Source organism: Denticeps clupeoides, chromosome 16, assembly GCF_900700375.1.
Source record: "Denticeps clupeoides chromosome 16, fDenClu1.1, whole genome shotgun sequence".
Classification (NCBI taxonomy): Eukaryota; Metazoa; Chordata; class Actinopteri; order Clupeiformes; family Denticipitidae; genus Denticeps; species Denticeps clupeoides.
This window is the reverse complement of record NC_041722.1, coordinates 19,927,159-19,948,541: the sequence shown is the minus strand read 5'-3', so window position 1 is coordinate 19,948,541 and position 21,383 is coordinate 19,927,159. Positions and strand designations below refer to the sequence as shown.

At 49.7% G+C, this 21,383-nt stretch overlaps 3 protein-coding genes across 3 annotated transcripts; 1 reads left to right on the top strand and 2 right to left on the bottom strand.

The window, feature by feature from the left end:
* Nucleotides 1–785: 785 nt before the first annotated feature.
* On the bottom strand, nt 786–3,332 carry LOC114765931 (uncharacterized). Its single transcript, XM_028956473.1, has 2 exons — nt 2,469–3,332; nt 786–2,183 (listed from the first exon to the last, which is right to left on the bottom strand). The coding sequence occupies exons 1-2, from the start codon at nt 2,485–2,487 to the stop codon at nt 1,066–1,068; spliced, it is 1,137 nt and encodes a 378-aa protein (XP_028812306.1). The 5' UTR covers nt 2,488–3,332; the 3' UTR covers nt 786–1,065.
* A 30-nt stretch (nt 3,333–3,362) lies between these two features.
* On the top strand, nt 3,363–7,420 carry ndufs3 (NADH:ubiquinone oxidoreductase core subunit S3). The gene is made up of 7 exons (XM_028956475.1): nt 3,363–3,463; nt 3,738–3,797; nt 3,880–3,977; nt 5,494–5,643; nt 6,244–6,369; nt 6,448–6,567; nt 7,126–7,420. Exons 1-7 carry the CDS (start codon nt 3,409–3,411, stop codon nt 7,291–7,293), a joined length of 777 nt encoding a protein of 258 aa, XP_028812308.1. The 5' UTR covers nt 3,363–3,408; the 3' UTR covers nt 7,294–7,420.
* A 1,143-nt stretch (nt 7,421–8,563) lies between these two features.
* Nucleotides 8,564–15,658, bottom strand: c1qtnf4 (C1q and TNF related 4). The gene is made up of 2 exons (XM_028956474.1): nt 15,503–15,658; nt 8,564–10,407 (listed from the first exon to the last, which is right to left on the bottom strand). Exon 2 carries the CDS (start codon nt 10,397–10,399, stop codon nt 9,308–9,310), a length of 1,092 nt encoding a protein of 363 aa, XP_028812307.1. The 5' UTR covers nt 10,400–10,407; nt 15,503–15,658; the 3' UTR covers nt 8,564–9,307.
* Between the last annotated feature and the right edge of the window lie 5,725 nt (nt 15,659–21,383).

The following is a 21,383-nucleotide window of genomic DNA, read 5'->3' as shown; positions in this document are numbered from 1 at the left end:
CCGGCGCGTGTTCCAGACCGGCACCGCTTGGATGGCTTTTATTTACATTTCCAGCATTTACCAGACGCCCTTATCCAGAGCGACTTACAGTCAGTAGTTACAGGGACGGTCCCCACCTGGAGACACTCAGGGTTAAGTGTCTTGCTCAGGGACACAATGGTAGTAAGTGGGGTTCGAACCTGGGTCTTCTGGTTCATAGGCGAGTGTGTTACCCGCTAGGCCGCTACCACACTACACCTTCCACCAGCACGACCCCAGCGCCCGCGGCTCCTACGGAGACCGTAGCAGCAGACCTTGGTCCCGACTTCTCCATGAGGGCGGCCGCCGCCAGTCCAGACCCCAGAACCGGGCCCACGGTCAGGCAGCACGTGAGGTTCTCCCCACCCGCTGTCTGGCGTGTAGTTGGACGAATCACGCAGGAGATGCAGCAGGTTGTAGGTTCCGGATGCTTATTGTCCTTGTGCTTTCTGTGTCTGGTTAAATTCCCCTTTTGCTTGACTGGGGCTTTCCAAAAGCGGCCACGTGGCGTTTAATGCAGATTAGATCTCCTACAGTAGTTCAGATTACGGGTCATGCGCAGAAATATTGTACCCTTATTCAGAAAGTAAGAATGGGGTTCTGTTGTCGTAATGATTTTGTGTTGTTGTGCTTAATAATGCACATAATGTACGTGCAGAAAAACTGTAGTAACAATCATTTTATGTGAATTTCTCAACACAGACAGAAATTTAACTGCAGCCTCTTACACAGTAGCGAAAAATAACAGACTGACAAAGACAGAGACGGAAGAGAAGCAAAATATGCATTTAATAAAATCATTAAAACCAAATTCATCATCAGTATCTGCTGCCGTATTCTGCCCGTTATTCCAGTCAGTCAATAACAAAAGTAGGAATCACAAGGAATCACGTACAATATTTTACAAATAAAAATGGACCTGGAATATTCGCACTGATAAGTGTTTTTTTTTTTTTTTTTATGCAATCGTACATTAATTCAAATGTTCAAGTTTAATAAACATCAACTAACGGTGTAATTATTATCATTAAAAGAAATAAAACTGCACTACAGCCTACGGCTGTGCAGATTGGCTCCTGATCGCAGAAAGCGACCAGCAGCGGTGACCCCACCGGCCCTGTGGCCAGTGGCGCTGTCCCGAGGACAGTAGACCCGATCGCGGTGACCCTGAAGGGTCCGACGTCTGTTCAGTACCGCGGACCCCAGAATACTCCTCACCGGCATCAGCGTCCCTGCCAACGCGAGGACGAACGCCGCGACGGCCCCCTCAAACCCGAGTAAACCTCCCACCCCTCCGAACTGCTTTCTCGCCGCCACGCCCGCGGCGCCGATTCCAAGCAGGGCTCCTCCCTCCAGCGAGGGCCCCTGCGCGAGCGTCAGCGCCAACAGGGCCGTGCCCGCTGCCCCGGCAGCCACCTTCTCAGCGTCCGTCCCCTTCGGCAGCAGGGCGGAGCAGGTCCCCAGAGCGGCGAGCGCCGGCCCGGCCTGCATCGACGAGGACAACACCGCCGCGGTTTTCTGCAGCAGAGAGCCGTACTGTGCAGAAGAGAAAAACGCCCTGGTGCCAAATCCTGCTCCTGACAAAAACATGGACGCAAAAAAAGTGCCCGTGTTCGGCTCACAACCTGGCATCTGCCTTGAGAGGACTCTGATCGGGCAGCGCCGTAGGCCCAGAAACAAAATCACCACAGCAGACAGGCCGTGTGCCTGTGCAAAGCATATAGACAGGCCCAGGAACGTGATGGCAGTCCTGATCCTACAACTTGTCATCAGGTCCATCAGTGCCTTCAGTGGAGCTGCGGGAAGAACCGGAGGAACTGCTGGGAGCGCGACTCTGCCCGCGGCTACTAATGCAACACCAAGTCCCACCAGGAATCCCCGCGTGTCCCACGCCAGCACCGCTTCCGTGGCCTTCGCCAGCAGGACTCCCAGGGTCACCACCGGTCCTGCTGAGAAAGGTCCAGACCTCCTCACACCGAGCGCGGCGCCAACGGCCGCAGACCAGGGAGTCAGGCCGACTGCCAGGCAGCTCGTGAGCATCTCTACTCCCGCGATGCCAGTCGCCAGGGCCACGCGAATCATGGAGCACGTTCTCAGGAGTCGGTCAGATGCTGCAAGTGCGAGGCCTCCACCGGTAGCTGTAAGCTCCGCCCACAGTGCCGCGCCTGCAACAATAACGTCAGATGACATCCAGACTGGCTTGTTCGGCATCCAGAGTGCCACCATCTGATCTGCCCAAAGACCTATTTAGTGCAAAATGTCCCCGTTTCACTATTTGTTTTTTTTTACTGGTTTCATTTTTCTATCTATCGGTCTGTCTGAACAACATTTAATGTGGGGACTTATTCTCACAAACTCTTATTATCACACTCTCATCTAATACCTCATATCATTTTTTTCCTATACAAAATGCCAACTGCTGCATATATGGAAATATTAAGATCTCTTACCAGTGTGTGCTCGCCCCATCTTAACGTTCTTTTGTGTCTTCTTTTAGTTTTGGTTTTGCTTTGCAGGGACTTTCCATGATGTATCTTTAACCTTAATCCTTTGCGGTATGTCTGCATGTCTCATAATGTCCGATCCAAAAGTACAAGAACAGCAGTGCCTATTATTAAAATGAACATTTTTTAAAACAATATTAAATAAGTAACACTTTACTGCATTCTTTTATTCATTACTTTATATAGAAACTGAGCACCTCCATAAGGGTTAATAAAAAGTTAATCTATAAAAAAAAAGTAAATCCAAGTAAACATTGACTTAAAGAGAGTACCTTTTACTTGGTGTTATTTCCAAACAGCTTGTATTTCTTAGTGTGTAAGAACAACTAGACCAATTTCATTTTACATTGTATATTTTACAGTGTGTACTTATGTTCACATGTTGTATGGTTTTTTTAATAAACACAAATGTCATTCCCTTTTACATTTCCATCAGTGTCCTATTAAATGATCAATAGACAAAAATCTTTAATCTATGTGTGTCGAAATATATAGAGAAATAAGTCCTTTTTTTAATAATTTAAACTTCTAGTATATTTGTTGCTAGCATCAGAAACCAGGTTTGAATGCTCGAGACGAATTTGAAAATTAAATTCTATAGTATTCTCTTATTATAAACTAATTAACCTTCTAACCTTTACGACAGTATTTTGATTTTTACTCCGCAGACCCATGCTGCCATCTAGTGGACAACGTGTCCAACACAAATGAATGATTACGGGTCCAAATGCTTTCATTAGCATATGAAATAATACTTTAAAGTATTGCCATAATACTTAAAAAACAGGTTAACCGGTTTATTGGAAATAACCAGCGATAAATAAACCCCAAGCGCTGCCGTCGCGGTGACGTCACCACGCACGTCTCCGCCAGTGCGTCGGTGAACATGGCGGCCTCCCTGGTCCGTCTCGTCCGCGGGGGCGTCTGTCGCAGCTTGAACCGTGAGTGTTCCGCGCCGCGGCGCCGCTGGCACGTCCCGGAGCGCGTTGGGTGCTGTCCCGCTGCGTGTTTGCGCGTCGGCGTCCCTTGTTCCCCGCCCGCCCGGCGACGGTCCGCTCGGCGCCGGCCGGTGACCTTCGTCGGCGGCTAGCGCCGTTAGCGGGCCGGCTCCCCGAACGCGGAGCTCGTCTTGTCGCCCGCGAGTGTAAAGTGCGGCCGGGCGTGTGGCTCGGGGTTGTCGGGGGAGGTGAATGTAAACTTGTCCTCTGCTTTCAGTGCACCGGACTGCGGCTCTGGCGCCGGCGCGGCTGGAGGCCACCACCGCCGAGACGAGACGTAAGGGCGCGGCGCTTAATGCGGCCGGGGAGGGTTAAACTGACACGAATAATAATAATAATGCATCTGTCTCCATCTCCAGCTACGGTCAGACCCAAGGACGCCGTCGCCCACCAGCAGCTGTCCGCGTTCGGGGAGTACGTAGCAGAGATCCTTCCCAAGTACGTCCAGCAGGTCCAGGTAAGTTCTGACCACATGACCTCCTGCACGACGTTGTGTGGCAGGGGTAAGATCTCCTGCACCAGGAACACCCTACACGTGACACACACCAACGACTAACGTCTGGCTTCCATGAGCCGAGTGGCCACGGTGCCGGGGAATGCATGATATCGCCAATGAGGAATATGGAAATAGTCACACCACAGCGATAGGACGTCAACTCACGACAGCTCCGTTCGGTTCAAGCCACGGCAGTCTCACCTCGAGAGACAGAAAACTTTATTAATCCCGAAGGAAATTGCTTATGCTACAACTGCACAGAGGGACAGACATATATTTGTGAGTATAAAGCAATTAAATGGTGCTTATATACTAAATATGGAGCATTGCAATTCTCCCTGGGCAACAGAATATCAAGTACATCACATACAAAACCCCCCCAAAAAAGCACCTGCTAGCCCGTTTAGTGGCTCTCTTCAAATACGCACGGTAAAATAAAAAAAAAAACAGGGAAAGAAGTGGCCAGACATGGCAACCCAGATCCCTGCCAGTACATAACATGGGGCATTAATGGGGCAGTGGTGACCTACCGGTTAAGGAAGCGGCCCCGTAATCAGAAGGTTGTCGGTTCGAATCCCGATCTGCCAAGTTTCCACTGAGCAAAGCACCGTCCCCACACACTGCGCCTGTCATGGCTGCCCACTGCTCACTCAGGGTGATGGTTAAATGCAGAGGACATGAGGTGGTAGTAGCCTAGTGGGTAACACACTTGCCTATGAACCAGAAGACCCGGGTTCGAATCCCTCTTACTACCATTGTGTCCCTGAGCAAGACACTTAACCCTAAGTTGCTCCAGGGGGGACTGTCCCTGTAATTACTGATTGTAAGTCGCTCTGGATAAGGGTGTCTGATAAATGCTGTAAATGAGGACAAATTTCACTGTGTGCACCGTGTGCTGTGCTGCTGTGTATCACATGTGACAATCACTTCACTTTAAACTTTAACATGGTATGTCATATCGCATACATTCTGATACAACGGCATAATTAACCCCTGAACAGAACAATGAAATAATGTACCTTAAAGCTGAAGGATTGGACATTTTAGGCCACGACATTTACATTTACAGCATTTACCAGACACCCTTATCCTGAGGACCTTACAATCAGTAGTTACAGGGACAGTCCCACCCTGGAGACACTCAGGGTTAAGTGTCCTGCTCAGGGACACGATGGTAGTAAGTGGGGTTTGAACCTGGGTCTTCTGGTTCATAGGCAAGTGTGTTACCCGCTAGGCTACTACCAGCCCAGATTTACGCGCTACAGGTGGGCGTGTCCCCAACAGTCATATATTGGATGTTGAACATCTCTACTGGTGCACTGGTTTTTCTTCCTCGGTCTGAGCTTTGGTAGGTTCTGACCACTATGACCCAGCCGCCACAAATGGCTCCTGATGTTATTGTGGATCGACGTGTTCATGTCCCGTGTACCTGGGGGACGTTTTATTTTCTCCCTTCACGTTTTTGTCTTTTTTTCAGGTGACTTGTTACAATGAGCTTGAGGTGATGATCCATCCAGAGGGGATTGTACCGGTCCTGACCTTCCTCCGCGATCACACCAATGCCCAGTTCCGCAACATGATCGACCTGACCGCTGTGGACATCCCGAGCCGCCAGAATCGCTTCGAGGTGTGTGCGACGTAAACGGTTGTAAAAAAGACCAGTCTACCGGTAAAGAAAGAAGATTGTGTTGCTGCTCAGAGAAGAATAGGAGAACAGCGTCTTTCTCTACACACATCATGTCGTCGTTTCATGTCAATATGTAAATTCTGCAAGGAACCCTCCACTTAAACCCACGTTTGATCAATGTTTGTAATTTAAAATTTTTTTTTAAAAATATTACGTTAACAGAATAGCTCGTCCCTGGTTCGTGATGCTGGGCAGTACTGTATATTTAACGTTTTATAAGAATAATCACAGCCAGGTTGAGTCCGGACGGGTTGATGAAATTGAGGGGCAGTGGTGGGCCAAGCGGTTAAGGAAGTGGCCCCGTAATCAGAAGGTTGCGGGTTTGAATCCCGATCCGCCAAGGTGCAACTGAGTCCCCACACGCTGCTCCCCGGGCGCTTGTCATGGTGCCCACTGCTCACCAAGGGTGATGGTTAAATACAGAGGACAAATTTCACTGTGTGCACCGTGTGCTGTGCTGCTGGGTATCACAAGTGGCGATCACTTCACTTTTCCTTTTAAAAGAATTTGAAGCATGACCCCTTGCTTTTCTTTCCCCAGATCGTGTACAACCTGCTCTCTTTGCGCTTCAACTCCCGCATCCGCGTTAAGACGTACACAGACGAGCTCACGCCAGTCGACTCCTCCGTGTCCGTTCACCACGCGGCCAACTGGTACGAGCGGGAGGTCAGTACGTTGTGAGGAGCGGATTATAAACCTGCTGCTGGAACCGCTTCCCGTGTCTGATCCTTCTGTCTATTCCAGGTATGGGATATGTATGGTGTTTTCTTTGCAAACCACCCAGACTTGAGACGAATCCTGACCGATTATGGATTCGAGGGACACCCTTTCCGGAAAGACTTCCCGCTCTCTGGATACGTGGAGGTAAAAAGACCTGAGAGAATAGTGTTCGTAGCACACGAATTTTCATCGTGCACACACCTCTAGGCTGGTAGTGTCCCAGAGTGTGTCTCTCACACACTCTTCTACGAACCACAAAGTCCCAGGCAGAAACCCCACTTACCACCATCGTGTCCCTGAGCAAGACACTTAACCCATCGTGATCGTAATTGGCTCTGGATTCGCTGTAAATGAAATGAGGCTTCTCCATGTGCCTGCTCTAATCTATGCACCGCTGCAGAGGTCTTAAACTGTCTGTCCCTCTGCGGTCTTCACATACGTCATTATGAGCACTAGAGAGCTGAGGCTATCATGGTCAAGCCTAGTGGGTAACACACTCGCCTATGAACCAGAAGACCCAGGTTCAAACCCCACTTACTACCATTGTGTCCCTGAGCAAGACACTTAACCCTGAGTGTCTCCAGGGGGGGGGACTGTCCCTGTAACTACTGATTGTGAGTTGCTCTGGATAAGGGCGTCTGGTAAATGCGAAGGTTATGTTAGGTGGTTGTTCTGAGAGTCTCTTGCTCCGCCCTTTTGAAGGTGCGCTACGACGACGAGCTGAAGCGTGTGGTGGCTGAACCCGTGGAGCTCACTCAGGAGTTCAGGAAGTACGACCTGAACAGCCCCTGGGAGTCTTTCCCTGCTCACCGCGAATCGAAAGACGCCCCCAAGCTGGAGGCAGGGGACAAGCCTCCGGTCACCAAGTGATTGAACGCCGCGTTATTCGTAAAAGTATTTATGTAAATAAAGAAATAAGTGTGTGATGTACTTTATTCTTTGCTGTGGATTACTGGTCCATAGAACCAGAATAAAGGAAACGGATTTGTCAACCATGGTTTAATAGTTTAATCGTGTTACTTTTATGGGTTTAATTAAATGTAATTTCAGAAAATAAAGGGAACATGAAATTAAGACATCCTACATCTGAACAAATGAAATACTCTTATAAAGTGCTTTGTTCTTTACATAATATGTGTAATTTTGTTGTCAGCACATGCAACTATCGATGGAAATCAGATTAATCAACCAACGGAGGTCTGGATTTGGACTCAGTGTGGAAAAATGCACTGCAGACCGATCCAACTTTGATATAATGTCCTTGAAACAAGTCGAAGTGACACTCAGTAGTGTGTGTCAGTACTGTCACATGTGCTCAGTGCTTTCATGCTTTCATCTGTGAAGACCACAGGGAGTCCGTTCCATTTGTGGCCTGCTGGAGGTGGCAGGAGTTAGCGGTCCTGCTGCTGGGTTGTTGCCCTCCTACAGCCTCCTCCATGCTCTGGTAGCGCCTCCACGCTCTGGACACTACGCTGACAGACACAGCAAACCTTCTTGCCCCAGCTCGCACTGATGTTCCGTCATGGATGAGCTGCGCTACCTGAGCCACTTGTGTGGGTTGTAGACTCCGTCTCATCCTACCACTAGAATTAAAGCACCGCCAGCGTTCAAGAGCGACCAAAACACCAGCCAGAAAGCACAGGAAGTGAGAAGTGGTCTGTGGTCACCACCTGCAGGACCACGCCCTTTATTGGGGACGTCTCGCTAATTGCCTGTAATTTCCACCTGTTGTCTATTCCATTTGCACAACAGCATGTAAAATTGATTGTGACTCAGTGTTGCTTCCTAAGTGGACAGTTTAATTTCACAGACAGCGGGATGGTCTTGGAGTTACATTGTGCGGTTTAGGTGTTCTGTTGAGCAGTGTATATGTATGGCATTTTACCACTGGAGGAGTAAAGAGTGTTCATTTCCCAAAAATCTCATTTCATTGTGATTGCTGGTGTATTACTAAGCATACAGAATATTTTATACATAAATTAGAGCAGCCTGTGGATTAAAAAGATGAAGATGATGACAGTGTTTGAGGGTGTTTGAACAATTTTGTGAAGTATTATATTAATCCTCTTTTGTATGTGTCGAAATATACAAAAATACATATATAGTATGTGGCTTCCTCACGTAATAATACGCCACTCTGTTTTGATTTTGTTGTCTTTATTGTTAGAAGAACACTGAAAATGTGCAATTACATTTAAAAAAAGTGAATTTCAAACTTCACCACCATAACTGTAAATGTATTTTTTTCCCGTCATTCCTTTATATCTCCCCGTTAACATTACGGATCACAAAAATACAAGTTACAATCAATATAAATACAAATAATCCTTGTAAAATATAATCGAGAGTACGTGAATATGTACAGGCGTAGCATTCAATTCGGTAAATAATTATGTAACGAATGCATGCAAGCTTCAAAATATCAGCCCAATCATCCTGCAGGCAACTAAAACTGTCCAATTATTTGGTCATCGGTTTTTGTTTACATGATCTTATGAAAAAGTCCGAATTTTGCATTCTGCATTAGTATTTTTTTCCTACGTGTTGATTTACAGTTATAGTAAATAGGTTTTGTTGTCAGCGACTGTTTATTGTGCAGAGATGAGTCCCGCTCAGACATAAAAAAAGGTCAGCATCCACACATGCAGGTCTGTTGCTACAAAGCTTGACCTCTTTTGCCGTCCCAATGGTCAACATGCTTTTTTTCCCGGTGTGGTGGAGAGAGAAATAAAAGCGAACAATGATATGACTGCGAACAACCGTACGTCAGCGACCGTTTGGATTTAAAAGGATTTCGTGGGGTGGCTTTACATCTCCAGAACTTACCGATCCGAGCAAAACAGGAACCTGACTTGAAAACCGGACGAATGGAGGGACTCTGAACCTACGGCTTCATGGCGCGCCGCGGCTGTTGGGACTTCTGGCTGGGAACGTCGGGGTACACCATGAAGCCGGTGAAGGTGATGTACTTGGCGTGGTTGCTGTACGCCCCGAAGCCATCCCTCTGGTGGCTGTACAGCCAGACGGTGTCTCCGCGCCGCAGGGTCAGCATCAGGCTCTGGCTCTGCAGCGCCTTCTCGTTGTCGCTGTCGTCGTAGATCATGGCCTGAACCTCCAGGTGGTTCTTCATCAGCTTGACCGACAGAGTCTTGTGGGGAAGCTTTCCGGCATTGAAGGAGAAGTAGTAGGCCCCGCCCACTTGACAGGTGAACACCCCGGTGGACATGTTGAAGTCGCCGCCGATATTAACGAACTCCGTGTCGAAGGAGATGGGCTGGTGCTCGGGAGAACCGCGATCAACTCCCACAATGCTCTGGGTGCGTCCTACAGAGAAGGCTGACCTTGGGTCCTCCTCGTCCTCCTCTTCCTCGTCTTCTTTGTTCTTTGGATCTTCTCTGGCTTCGTCGTCGTGGTCCCGCAGGACCACTGCTTCGTTCTCGTGGTCACGTGATGCTTCCTGGTGGACTGGCTCTTGGAAGGAGTAGGTGTCTGGGTAAATCAGGTAGCCGTTGAAGGTGGTGTAGTGGCCCGTGTTGCTATATATGGCGTATCGGGGGTCACCATGGAGACGGAGCCAGACGGTGTCCCCGAATTCCAGTTGCAGCATGGCGCTCTGACTCTGAACTTTCCGCTCCTCGCCGGCGTTCTCGTCGTAGACGATGGCCTGAACCTCGTTCCTGTTCTTCATCAGCATGACGGAGAGGTCGCGGCGGGGGAACTTGCCCACGGTGAAGGAGAAGTAGTACGCGCCGGGGATTCGGCAGCGGAAGACGCCCGCCTTGGGGTCGAAGTCGTGGCCTATGTTGACGTAGACCTTGTCAAAGGAGACCACCATCTTGGGGCCGCCCTCCATGCTGTTGGTGCGCGCCACAGAGAAGGCCGACCTCTGCTCCACGTCCTCCGACAAGCGGGCAAACGCCCAGGCCAAGGTCACATGACACAGGAGACAAACCAGGAGAGGCCAGGTGGCTTTCATTCTTCCTTCTGTGGAAACAGGAAATGACATGTTCGGTATTTTCATTACTTGACCACATTTATCACATTTATTTTCATTTCATGTAGAAAACTGAAATTTCTTCCACCTCTTGGAGGACACGACACAGAACATAATAGATCTGTATTATTATAACTATCATTGTAATAAGAACAATTATTATTGGTAGTAATACTGATTTGTTATTATAATAACTTCCAAATCCCACAAGCAATTGTTTACTGCATTTATTTGTTTGTTCATTTTGAAGATGTCTAATAATGAAGCGTATTTTTGAGCGGCAGTGACGCCGGTTCTTTACCGCGGTGCGGTGCAGGCAGTGTGCCACGTAGCCCGCCCCGCAGGCACCGCCCGCCCCGCAGGCACCGCCCGCCCAGCCCCCTGCATTAATTCCACGGCCACAGGAAGTGCTGGAGTCCGCTTTACGTGCCGCACCTACGGAGGTCAGGCCACCGTAATTAGGCCGTAATTGCTGCTGGAGAGTCTTCTAATTCGGGAAGATTAAACGAGTATTGACTGTCTGTTCCATCCCTTTGAAGCTCTTCAGCACATTTGGAGCGGGTTCGTCCTTGGACCAGCGTACGGTGGGAACGGCGTAAAATAACAGCAGGTGTGGAAGTGGCGTTAACACGTTCTATATATAAAAGCCGGAGCACGGCGTCGCGTTTGCTGCATAATTTATCAAAATCTCAGTCCAGCGGGGGGTCCCGGGCTCAACAGAACGAGCACTGGAGAATCTTATATGCAAATGTGGACATTACAGATCATGCGGCGCCTCTCGCAACTTTCTCGTGCAAGCTGGATCCGGCCTTGTCGCATGAAACAGCGGCATGCGCCGGCTCTGTCCACACGACTGGCCAGAGACAGATTACCGCGGCAGTTTTAACGTGCCGCAAACGCCGTCTCATTTCAGCAAGTACAAACACAGACGGATGTATGTCGGACAAATCCTGGTCAAGCGCTGTTTCCTAGCAACCTTTACACGCTTCCTGGGTGTAAAATCCAGCCATTAACCGAAGAGAACGTTAGATCGACGTTATATTAATAATTGAGTCCTGGCCAGCGTTGCGTTGGCCAGGACGTGAATGAAAAGCGTGTACTGGGGAACACGTACAGTACATCATACGGGGGGCACGGGGACAAGGGGCCTCGTCGTGGGCCCCGGGAGATTGGATGAATAAACCGCAGCCCTCCTACTTAATGAGGCCCCGTGGGAGACGGGCCGCAGGTTTCCCTCTCGACTGGAGCAGCAGAACTTGGTTATTTTGCACCGGGGGGTGGCGAGCTGCTCTCGGGCGAACTTTTCGCGCGCGCTAATGGCGCCGGTGCTCGTTTAGGTGAGCTAACGATCCGGAATCCAATTTGCTGGCCCCCGTCTGAGCGGCGACGGCGGGCTCACTGTCGTCTATTGAAATGCAAATTCCTACAAATCCGTAACACCTCTCCCGGCTCACCTCCTCCTTTATTTTGTTTTATTTTTTTCAATGGTGCGGGTAGAACGCGTGCGATTAATTCATTTTTAATAAGACGCGGGCGGGCCAGCGCGCCGCCAGGCATCCGAGAGTGTTCGTCATGGTCGTGGAATCAGAGGGACACGCGCGTCGATCCGCTTGCCGTCACAGTTGTGTGCATTTCTACAGTCGGGAAATCGGTCCGGAGCGGTCGTGTGCCGCCCTCACTGGACTTCTGGCGTCTTCGAGGTGTTGAGAGCAACAACCAGGTTCAAACCCCACTTACTACCACTGTGTCCCTGAGCAGGACACTTAACCCTGAGTGTCTCCTGGCGGGAACTGTCCCTGTTAATACTGACTGTAAGGCGCTCTGGATAAATGGCGTAAATGGAAATTTACCAGGGGAAGGGGGTGTGTGACGTTCTCTGCCTTCTGGTAACTCACATGCTCTGAGGCTCAAGCTGCTGTCACACGGTGACGTCAATACCAGAAGGGAAGCAAAGTCATTTGTGCAAAATAAAATGTATTTTTAATAATATGTGCAGGCCCAAGACCTACGTGGATGAAACGGCTCTTCTCCACCCGCAAAAGTGTTTTTCACAGCAAACGTAAATGTAATTTTTTTTTTTTGGCTTAAACTGCATGTCTTTGCACCCCACAGAAGTTCAGCAGCTTTTTATGGAGTGGACGGCAAGAAACCTGTGGCACCATCTGCTTCAGATGATAACACCCTCGCTTTAACAGCAAACTCGAATGGCTTTAATTGTGCCCCGAAGAAGCGGTGCTCCAGAGCCACGCGATTCCAAAGAAGGGCTTTCCATGTTGGGAAATTCATTTTCGGAAATAAATTGCCCAAAGCCTCACTCTGCCTCTGCAGGCTTGCTGGTTTTCCCTTAATGCATTTCTTCCGCAGGTACACAGGAGATATTCCGCCATCCCGGCTGGTATTTTATGGATGAAAAGTGAATATTCCCCACTGAGGAAGTGACTGAGGACACGGGCAGTGACTCCTGTGCCGCTCTCTGCCCGCTTGGCAGGGAGTCGCCGGGGACAGAAAGCGTCGCTCATCAGAAATAACCAACGGACAGAAGGGCATTATTCCCCGCCGTGCGCTGAAATGCAATCTCCCTGTGTCGCGTGAGACTCACATGATAAAGGGCTGTTTCATCTCGGCCCACAGATCCAGATGTCCCCTTCCGTCACCCTGGCATGGGTACCATACACGGTGACTGAAGGTGACGTGTGTGCTATTAATGCACAGCTCTATGCATTATTTACATTTACATTCAAGGCATAAGGGCAGATGCCCTTATCCAGAACGACTTACAACGTTGTTACAACATTGTTACAACCTTGTTACAACGTTACAACATTATCTTCACAGTGAATATTTTAATGACTATTGTAGTACAGGTGCAGTCTGGCAGATAATTGTGAGATAATGTCTGAAGAACCTCTCTAAATATCATTCAACCTAATTATATTATAAATGTGACAAATAAAATCCAGCTGCTGCTGCTGAAGGGCAATGCTTCGTAACACAACAGCTGTAAATAAGTAGAGTGGGAAATATGTGTAATCATAAACATAATTCGGAATATTTCGGAACATTCTGAAGATACTTATCTTTTTTTTCCGTCCAGCATGGCAGGCCTCAGAGGAACCACACGTGTGCGGCCATGAACCGGCGAGTACAAACGAACAGCACGCCCCGGCCTCAAACGCAGAACCAAGCGCATTGTGGAAATATCTGGGTCTGCTTCCCACCTTGGGAAGACTTCCTGACAGATTCAGGTTAGCGCCGCTCTCATTACGTGCGGGCTGCATGGAGAGACGACAGGCACACTGAGTCACTCAGGAGGCAGTTGGCATTTTTCATGATCATTTACAGTCCCTAAAGCACCGGGGAGCAGCTTTTATTCATTTATTCATCTGTACATTCATTTATCAATTGTTATTTAACATCCCATCCTTCAAAAAAAACAGACGGCCTTATCCAGAGCGACTTACAATCAGTAGTTACAGGGACAGTCCCCCCCCTGGAGACACTCAGGTGTCTTGCTCGGGGACACAATGGTAGGAAGTGTGGTTTGAACCTGGGTCTTCTGGTTCATAGGCGAGTGTGTTACCCGCTAGACCCATCAAATGTTCACATAAAACAAAAAGTGTAATGACTATAGTACTATAGAATTTTTGAAAATTAAGGACCACAACGTTCCATTTCTTGAGGTGCATTTATATATATATAAACACACACACACACACACACACACGGAAGTTATTTTAAATACCAGACACGGCAGACAAATTGTGACCATGATATTAATCTGTATGTGAACCCACGTTATACTCCAGACCCACGGAGTGACAAAGTGTGGCAGCTGTGTCCCCTCGTCCCATGTGGCCACGGCACCTCACACGGGAGGGTGCATGTGAACTCCGTTATAAATTTGTTGGTCAGAATCGGTGCGGAATCGTTGGAGAAGCCGGATTAGCAGTGGAGGAACAAAAGTGAAGTGATTGTCACTTGTGATACACAGCAGCACAGCACACGGTGCACACAGTGAAATGTGTCCTGTGCTTTTAACCCATCACCCTGAGTGAGCAGTGGGCACCATGACAGGCGCCCGGGGAGCAGCGTGTGGGGACGGGCGCCTTCATCAAGGGGACCTCAGTGGCACCTTGGCGGATCGGGATTCGAACCGGCAACCTTCTGATTACGGGGCCGCTTCCTTAACCGCTAGGCCACCGCAGCCCCCCGGGCCTACGGCGCCAGGACAAGGCTGTTCGTCTGTTTAATAGGCAGACCCCTCCCCGCCGCCCCCCTCCAGATGCTGAAGCCTTTCGAGTGGCGCGCGGTTTTGACACAATTTTGATGACATCTTATTCACTCGGCTCCCGCAGGGACGCTGTGAGAACGTCGCACTCGTTCGTTTGGCCGATTGGTCATCATGAGGACAAGTACGTGGATTTGTGGAACGCCGGCCCCTGGCTGCCTGGCATCCGTGGCGGGACGCTCGACCCCCCCCCCCCCCCCCCCCCCCCCCCACCACAGTTAAACCCCCCCCAGCTGCTTCCCACGTCCGGATCGGCGTTCCTCGCCGCCCCCAACTTTCCCCGCAGGTGCGTTCAGCTCCAAGCGTATTTCCCAACAAACGACGGCAAACTATCCGATTAATGCTGACCTGTTTATGACAGATTTCAAATGAATGGGTGCATGCAGAGGGTGTCTACTCAGCATGGATTATCAATATGTCCCCGTCTCTCACGTCCCATCAGTCCCCGTGTTGTCCAGATGAGCACAGCTGACGTTTGCATTACTAGATGCCCGTTCCTTGCGAGTCTTGCTGCAATCTGCAGGTCCCATCTCTCTTACCTCCCACGCTCTCCGCCCGATCACACAGGCTTACAGGGGGGAGTCTCTCTCCAAGCGCCGAGGGCGAACAAAGGGAGGGGACGCGGCGAGACCGGGATTACACGGCACGCCTGCTGATGCACCCTTATCTCGGAGCGGAATCGCCGGTCAGCATTCCTACAAAGCGCGCGCGCAGAGCGCATCAGGACCACCGGAGCCCGAGCGCGGGGCTCCCGCAGGTACCAGCCCGCTGCGGTGGAGCCCGAAGGCGCCTCTTACCTGAGCGCCGAGACGAGGGGAGGCTGAGAAACGGGCAGCAGCGCGTACGCCCTCAACCTGCTGCTGTCGCCTGGCGATCTGCGTGTGCGGCACACCCACACGCTCACTCACACACACACACACACACACACACACACTCACACACTCATTGGAGGATCTGAGAGCCAATCAGGGGGGTTTCTGAGGGACACGGCGCACCATCAGTCAAGCGCGGTTACTTGTGGGGTGACACAAGGGGGGCCGGGAGGGATGCAGGGACCTGGAGCACCTCCACAACACACAATTCGGTACAAATTGGGCTCCGTGGTGTCGTTTTTGTTCCTGTCTGCATGTGTCGCGAGGGCAGCGGCAGCTTTCATGGCCTCCCAGGGGCAGAGGCGCTCGCGGTGGGGGAGGATGGAGTAAATTCCCCGGAGATGCTCCCGCTCGCATGAGCGGTCTGTGGCCCCGCGCCGTGGTTTCTGCGCAGATTCTGCCACGCTCTTCCCCCCATAGCGCCAGCGGTGGCCTGCCGGTTAAGGAAGCGGCCCCGTAATCAGAAGGGTTGCCGGTTCGAATCCCGCTGTGGTGCCACCCAGCAAAGCACCGTCCCCACACACTGCTCCCCGGGCGCCTGCCGTGGCCGGCCAACTGCTCACTCAGGGTGATGGTTAAATGCAGAGGACACATTTCGTTGTGTGCACGTGTGCTGTGCTGCAGTGTATCACAATGACGGCCACTTCGCTTGGTTATGAGGTGTTTTACCGCGGGGTTTCTCACAGCCTCCGCACGCTGTGCATGCACATGTTTCCTTGTCTTGTCCTGTTTTGTTGCTATTTTTAGTCTGGCCCGGTTTACGAAAACAGCTAATGAGGAATGTAGGACGATCCCACTTCCAAAGACACGTTGGTCGATCGATGAAAAATTCCATACGAGCAAGAACAGATTTTCAGAGGTTGGACGTACGAACGAACACCAGATTGCACACTTTCACGCAACGGGATCATTTGGACGAGACGTGCTCCATAAATCAGCCCTCACAAACACACCACTGGCATTAATATGTGCTGATGAATAAATCATGAATACGGGACCCATTCATTGGTTCCTGAAGGCCAGTTGAGGATAACAAGCGAATGAGATAGATAAGACTCAGATCTCTATCATGAATAATTAAACACAAGCCATGTGTGATTGCTTCAATGCAACGTGCTCGTAATCTTATTGGTTTTAATGAAAATGTGTGTTTTTCATTGTGAAAACCATCCTATTATGTTCTTTCTCTCTTGGGGTGTAATAAATTATCAGTAGACCACCTGTCATTATTTTATTAATATCTGTTCTAGGCACAGATGCATAAGTAGATGCATAAAATGTGCATTATGCAGCCAGCCTTTGGTTTAGTGTGATCAGGAATAATAAGAAACTTCTGTAAGTCACGATCTTCATGACCATGCAGCACCATCTAGTGGTGCTTCCAGATGTCGAACTGAATACTAATGAGCCTTTGCATCTTCTGATTATTTATTAATGCCTATTTATTGTCAACAGTGTTAAATTCACCCTAGTTAGGCTGTCCTAGTTAGGGTACTGGGCCACTGTAGCACCAATATACCACCATAACCACATATTTCAGTATCGGTCGTACAGTGCAACCGCCTGCTCCTGTTTGTTTTCTCCGAGACACTGAATCAAGCGCCCAGACCACCTGCAGACCCCAGTGAAGAGACCAGCAGATAAATCCTGGATCCTGACAACTGCTAAACGAACCAGAGGGTCACCACAACCACCACCACCGTTACAACTACAGCTTCAGGGATTTTCAAATGGACCAGTAGCGTCAAAATGGACACGTAATGTAGACCATGACACTGGAATACACTCTGGACTTCTCCAACCCTACAACTGTAGGACTTTTTCTCTAATTGGACAATCACCAACCCCACACTGTCACCACTTGCAGGCTCACTCAACCCTGGAAGGGGGTCCCTCTCTCTATTACTCCTTCCCAAGGTTTCTTTGTGTGGAATTTTTCTTTGTGTGCAGAAGGGTCAAGTGTGTTGGGTGTCAACTGTAGGGCCTGTCAAAGCCCATTGAGATGTACTGTATGTGATTTTGTTGTTGTTTTATTTTATTGACAATTTCAGTAAACCAAAGTATCAAAAGAAAAAAAGATTTGGATGAAAATGTTAAAATTATCGTCATGATCCAGTCCGGCAGGGGTTACTCCGGGTCCAGAGTTTCATGTAGTCTTGTGTAATGTTACCTGATTGTTATCACCTGCGTATAATTGTATAAAGCTGCCCTGTTCGTGTCTGTTCGGGGTCAGGTCGTTGTCTGGCAATGTTTCCCTTGTCCCGTCCTTCTTCCTCGCCATGTCCAGCCATCGTGACAACTATAGTAACACTCCAGCAGTAAAGCAATGCTTCAGAAGGTGTTACAGGGCTTAGGTTCACACTTTCTAATTCTGGGAAGGTAATCCAACTTAATGCCAGGCGGCCTGAAAACATTCCCAGTCCATCCCATGCCAAGCTGTCTCCGGAAGAGTGGAGTGCTGACAGCGATCCCTAACAAGAAGGAGCTGTGCGGGGAAGCGAGGAGCTTTTTGTCATCCGTGTCTGCTTCAGTGGAACAAATCTCATGAATTCTGTTACATCTGCCGCCCCGAATCCGTGCCAGCGTCCCCAGGCTTCCGTCCCGCGCGTCCGAAAACGCTCCCCCGTCATCCACCCAGCATGTCACCCGAAGCAGTGCGCCCGATTCACGCGGCTTTGCCAAGGGCCCGCCGCGCTACGTGGGCGGAAAGATGTGGGCTGCTGTCTTTTATTTTTAGGGCAGGAAGCGGCGGTTTTGGAAAGCGGTGGTCTGACTGAGCCAGATGGAGTCATCGATGTTGAGCGTCACAGTGAGGGACGATCGCCTCCGTTCCACGATGTCCTCCAGGACGGGGGTTCTAATTTGACATTTACCTGCGACTGTGACCTGCTTTACCCCAAATGACCCCATTGGGGGGAAGTGGAGGCCTAGTGGGGTAAGGAAACGGACCCGTGATCAGAAGGTTGCCGGTTCGAATCCTGATCCGCCAAGGTGCCACTGAGCAAAGCACCACTGCTCCCTCAGGGGATGGGTTAAATGCAGAGACCACATTTCACTGTGCCCACTGGGTGCTGTGCTGCTGTCACATGTGACAACTAATCACTTTCACTTCAAATGACAGTATTCAGATACGGTTTATTCATTAGGGTGAATCAGAAATTCGCACAATACTTCTGAAAAGGGTGGTAGTAGCCTAGTGGGTAAAACACTCGCCTACGAACCAGAAGACCCAGGTTCAAACCCCACTTACTACCATCGTGTCCCTGAGCAAGACACTTAACCCTGAGTGTCTCCAGGGGGGGACAGTCCCTGTAACTACTGGGTGGTAGTAGCCTAGTGGGTAAAACACTCGCCTACGAACCAGAAGACCCAGGTTCAAACCCCACTTACTACCATCGTGTCCCTGAGCAAGATACTTAACCCTGAGTGTCTCCAGGGGGGGACCGTCCCTGTAACTACTGACTGTAAGTCGCTCTGGAGAAGGGCGTCTAGTAAATGCCGTAAATGTAAATGCTTGGTTGGGATTGGAAAAAAAAAAAACAACCAAGAAGATAATTCAGCGATGGCGCCGCATCGGCCTCAATTACAAACGACACAGATTCAATTACGTCCCGTGACTGACAGTCACCCGCGGCGATAAGAGCGGACATGCGCGTTTTTCTAATCGTGACTAAAGTGCTTAATTAACAAGCGGCGGCGACCGCTTTAATGACTGAACCCCCGAGGACGCCGGGGCATCGTGGGAAATGGCAGCTCCCGGTGCCGCCTGGGCCCGCTCGCGGTACCGCTGGAACGGGGATTATTCTGCGGTCAATTAGGCCGAGCTTCGCTATCGCGGGGCCGCAGCGTGTTTGCCGGCATCTTCCTTTCCAACCGTGTCGGCGTTAATGAGCGCCAGCGTCTCCTCTTCACTCGAATTAGTCTGAGCGGAAGTTCCGTCCAGCTCCGCCTCACCTGGAACGCTCTTCTTGCTCTGGCGCGGCCACGCCGATTAGTTGATTATTAAAATGCGGTGCATTTATACCTGCGCGCCCATGGAGGCCCACAGCCGGCTGCGGTGAATTGATCCACGATCCATTTACTACGACGCAACATTTCACGCGTTCGCATAATTCATCCCAGCCAAAGAATTTGGCATTAACGATATTTTCTGATAAATGAAGGATGCCCGGTTTACATTTACAGCGTTTACCAGACGCCCTTATCCAGAGCGACTTACCATCAGTAGTTACAGGGACAGTCCCCCCCTGGAGACACTCAGGGTTAAGTGTCCTGCTCAGGGACACGATGGTAGTAAGTGGGGTTTGAACCCGGGTCTTCTGGTTTGTAGGCGAGTGTGTTACCCGCTAGGCTACTACCAATTTAACCATTGAGAAAGTCAAAGAAAATCGCATTGCATTTAATTTGTATTTTAGCCTCTTTCCTACACTTGTCCCTGTCAGAAATATGCGTCCATACCAGTCACAGTTAATCAGTTCATTGCAGATCATTTCTCGCCCCTGCTGCCCTTCCAGAAGTGTCCGTGTCGGTAATATTCTGGTGCCGCGCTGCAGTTTCCAGTCTGTGTTGCATGAGTGTGGTATGGCGGTGGTATGGCGGTACGAGTTGACTGGATTTGCAGTGTGTTCGGAGAGAGGGTTCTTGTCGACGGTGTCCTCCGAAGCTCTGCATTTTCGGCGTAATAGCGTGATTTCACTCCGTCAAATCCGCCATCAAAGGTTCCCTTTGCCGTCTTTGAAGTGTGGCAGGGCCGGGAACAGTCACTTTCTGTTACTTCGCGGTAAACAGGCGTACGTGGCGCCGCGCTTGATGATGGAAGATCGGCTGCCGAGGCTCTTTAAAGTGACACCGGCTCAATAAAACAAGACCCTCGAGTTAATGAAAGCTGCGGCTGGCGAGGACGTGGCTCAGGACGGACGCCGGAGTCCTGCGAGCGCGGCGAGCATTGGTCCCCCCGTGGTGTGGATCTGATAATAGACCATCTGTCGTAGCCGGCAGCGGAGAGGGAGCGTGCCAGCCAATGCCCAGGAGGTTCTCCCAAATCCATTTTCACCTCCCGCGGTGTGGAGAAAATGGGGTGGGAGGGACACGGGGAGGGTTCTGGCACCGGGGATTCGATGGCGTCTGTCGCTATTCCTCGTACGCGTGACACCGTGGACAAGCCAAATATCTCATTTGTTTTTTTTTCAGGAAAAAAGAGGTCAAAAACCGACCATTTACAGCAGCGGCATCAGAATTTTGTGGTGTTTTACAAGCTTTACATTCATGTGACAGTTCCAAATATATTTAAGTCCTCCGCAAGACATAATTAATGAATATTAAACTGCATCAAACGGGCATACGCACGCATTCATCAACGAACAGACACGCTGCTGAACAGATACTCCTGTCTCCATCCGCCGTTATACCAGACTTATCACAGTCAACCCCAATTCATTCATGTGTGATTCATTTTCTCCCCACTACTATTCACACCACTTAAAAGCTACGTTTTGAAAGGTTGAATAAAGTAGTCAGACATTTCACAATGAACTAAATTATTCATGTGATTAATCACCATTTCCTTGTGAGTGGCCTCTATGGCAGGCAGTTGTGGGATTCATGGGATTTAAACCATTTTTATTTAAAAAAATATCCAATAATGTGTCCATTTTTTGTCTTTCTCTCTGCCGGTGAGTGACATTTGACTGTTTTATGGTGGTTTGACAGTTTTAATAATTTAATAAAATGATGTTGCCGGCATCAAACTGTCAAAACCGCCCCCATACCAACACTTTCACCCATTTGGTGAGCGAACCCACAAAAA

Coding starts and splice junctions, on each gene's coding strand:
- ndufs3 (XM_028956475.1), top strand. CDS start 3,409: ATGGCGGCCTCCCTGGTCCGTCTCGTCCGCGGGGGCGTCTGTCGCAGC. Junction 5,644..6,243: donor GCCGCCAGAATCGCTTCGAG/GTGTGTGCGACG, acceptor TTCTTTCCCCAG/ATCGTGTACAACCTGCTCTC. Junction 6,370..6,447: donor CCAACTGGTACGAGCGGGAG/GTCAGTACGTTG, acceptor TGTCTATTCCAG/GTATGGGATATGTATGGTGT.
- c1qtnf4 (XM_028956474.1), bottom strand. CDS start 10,399: ATGAAAGCCACCTGGCCTCTCCTGGTTTGTCTCCTGTGTCATGTGACC.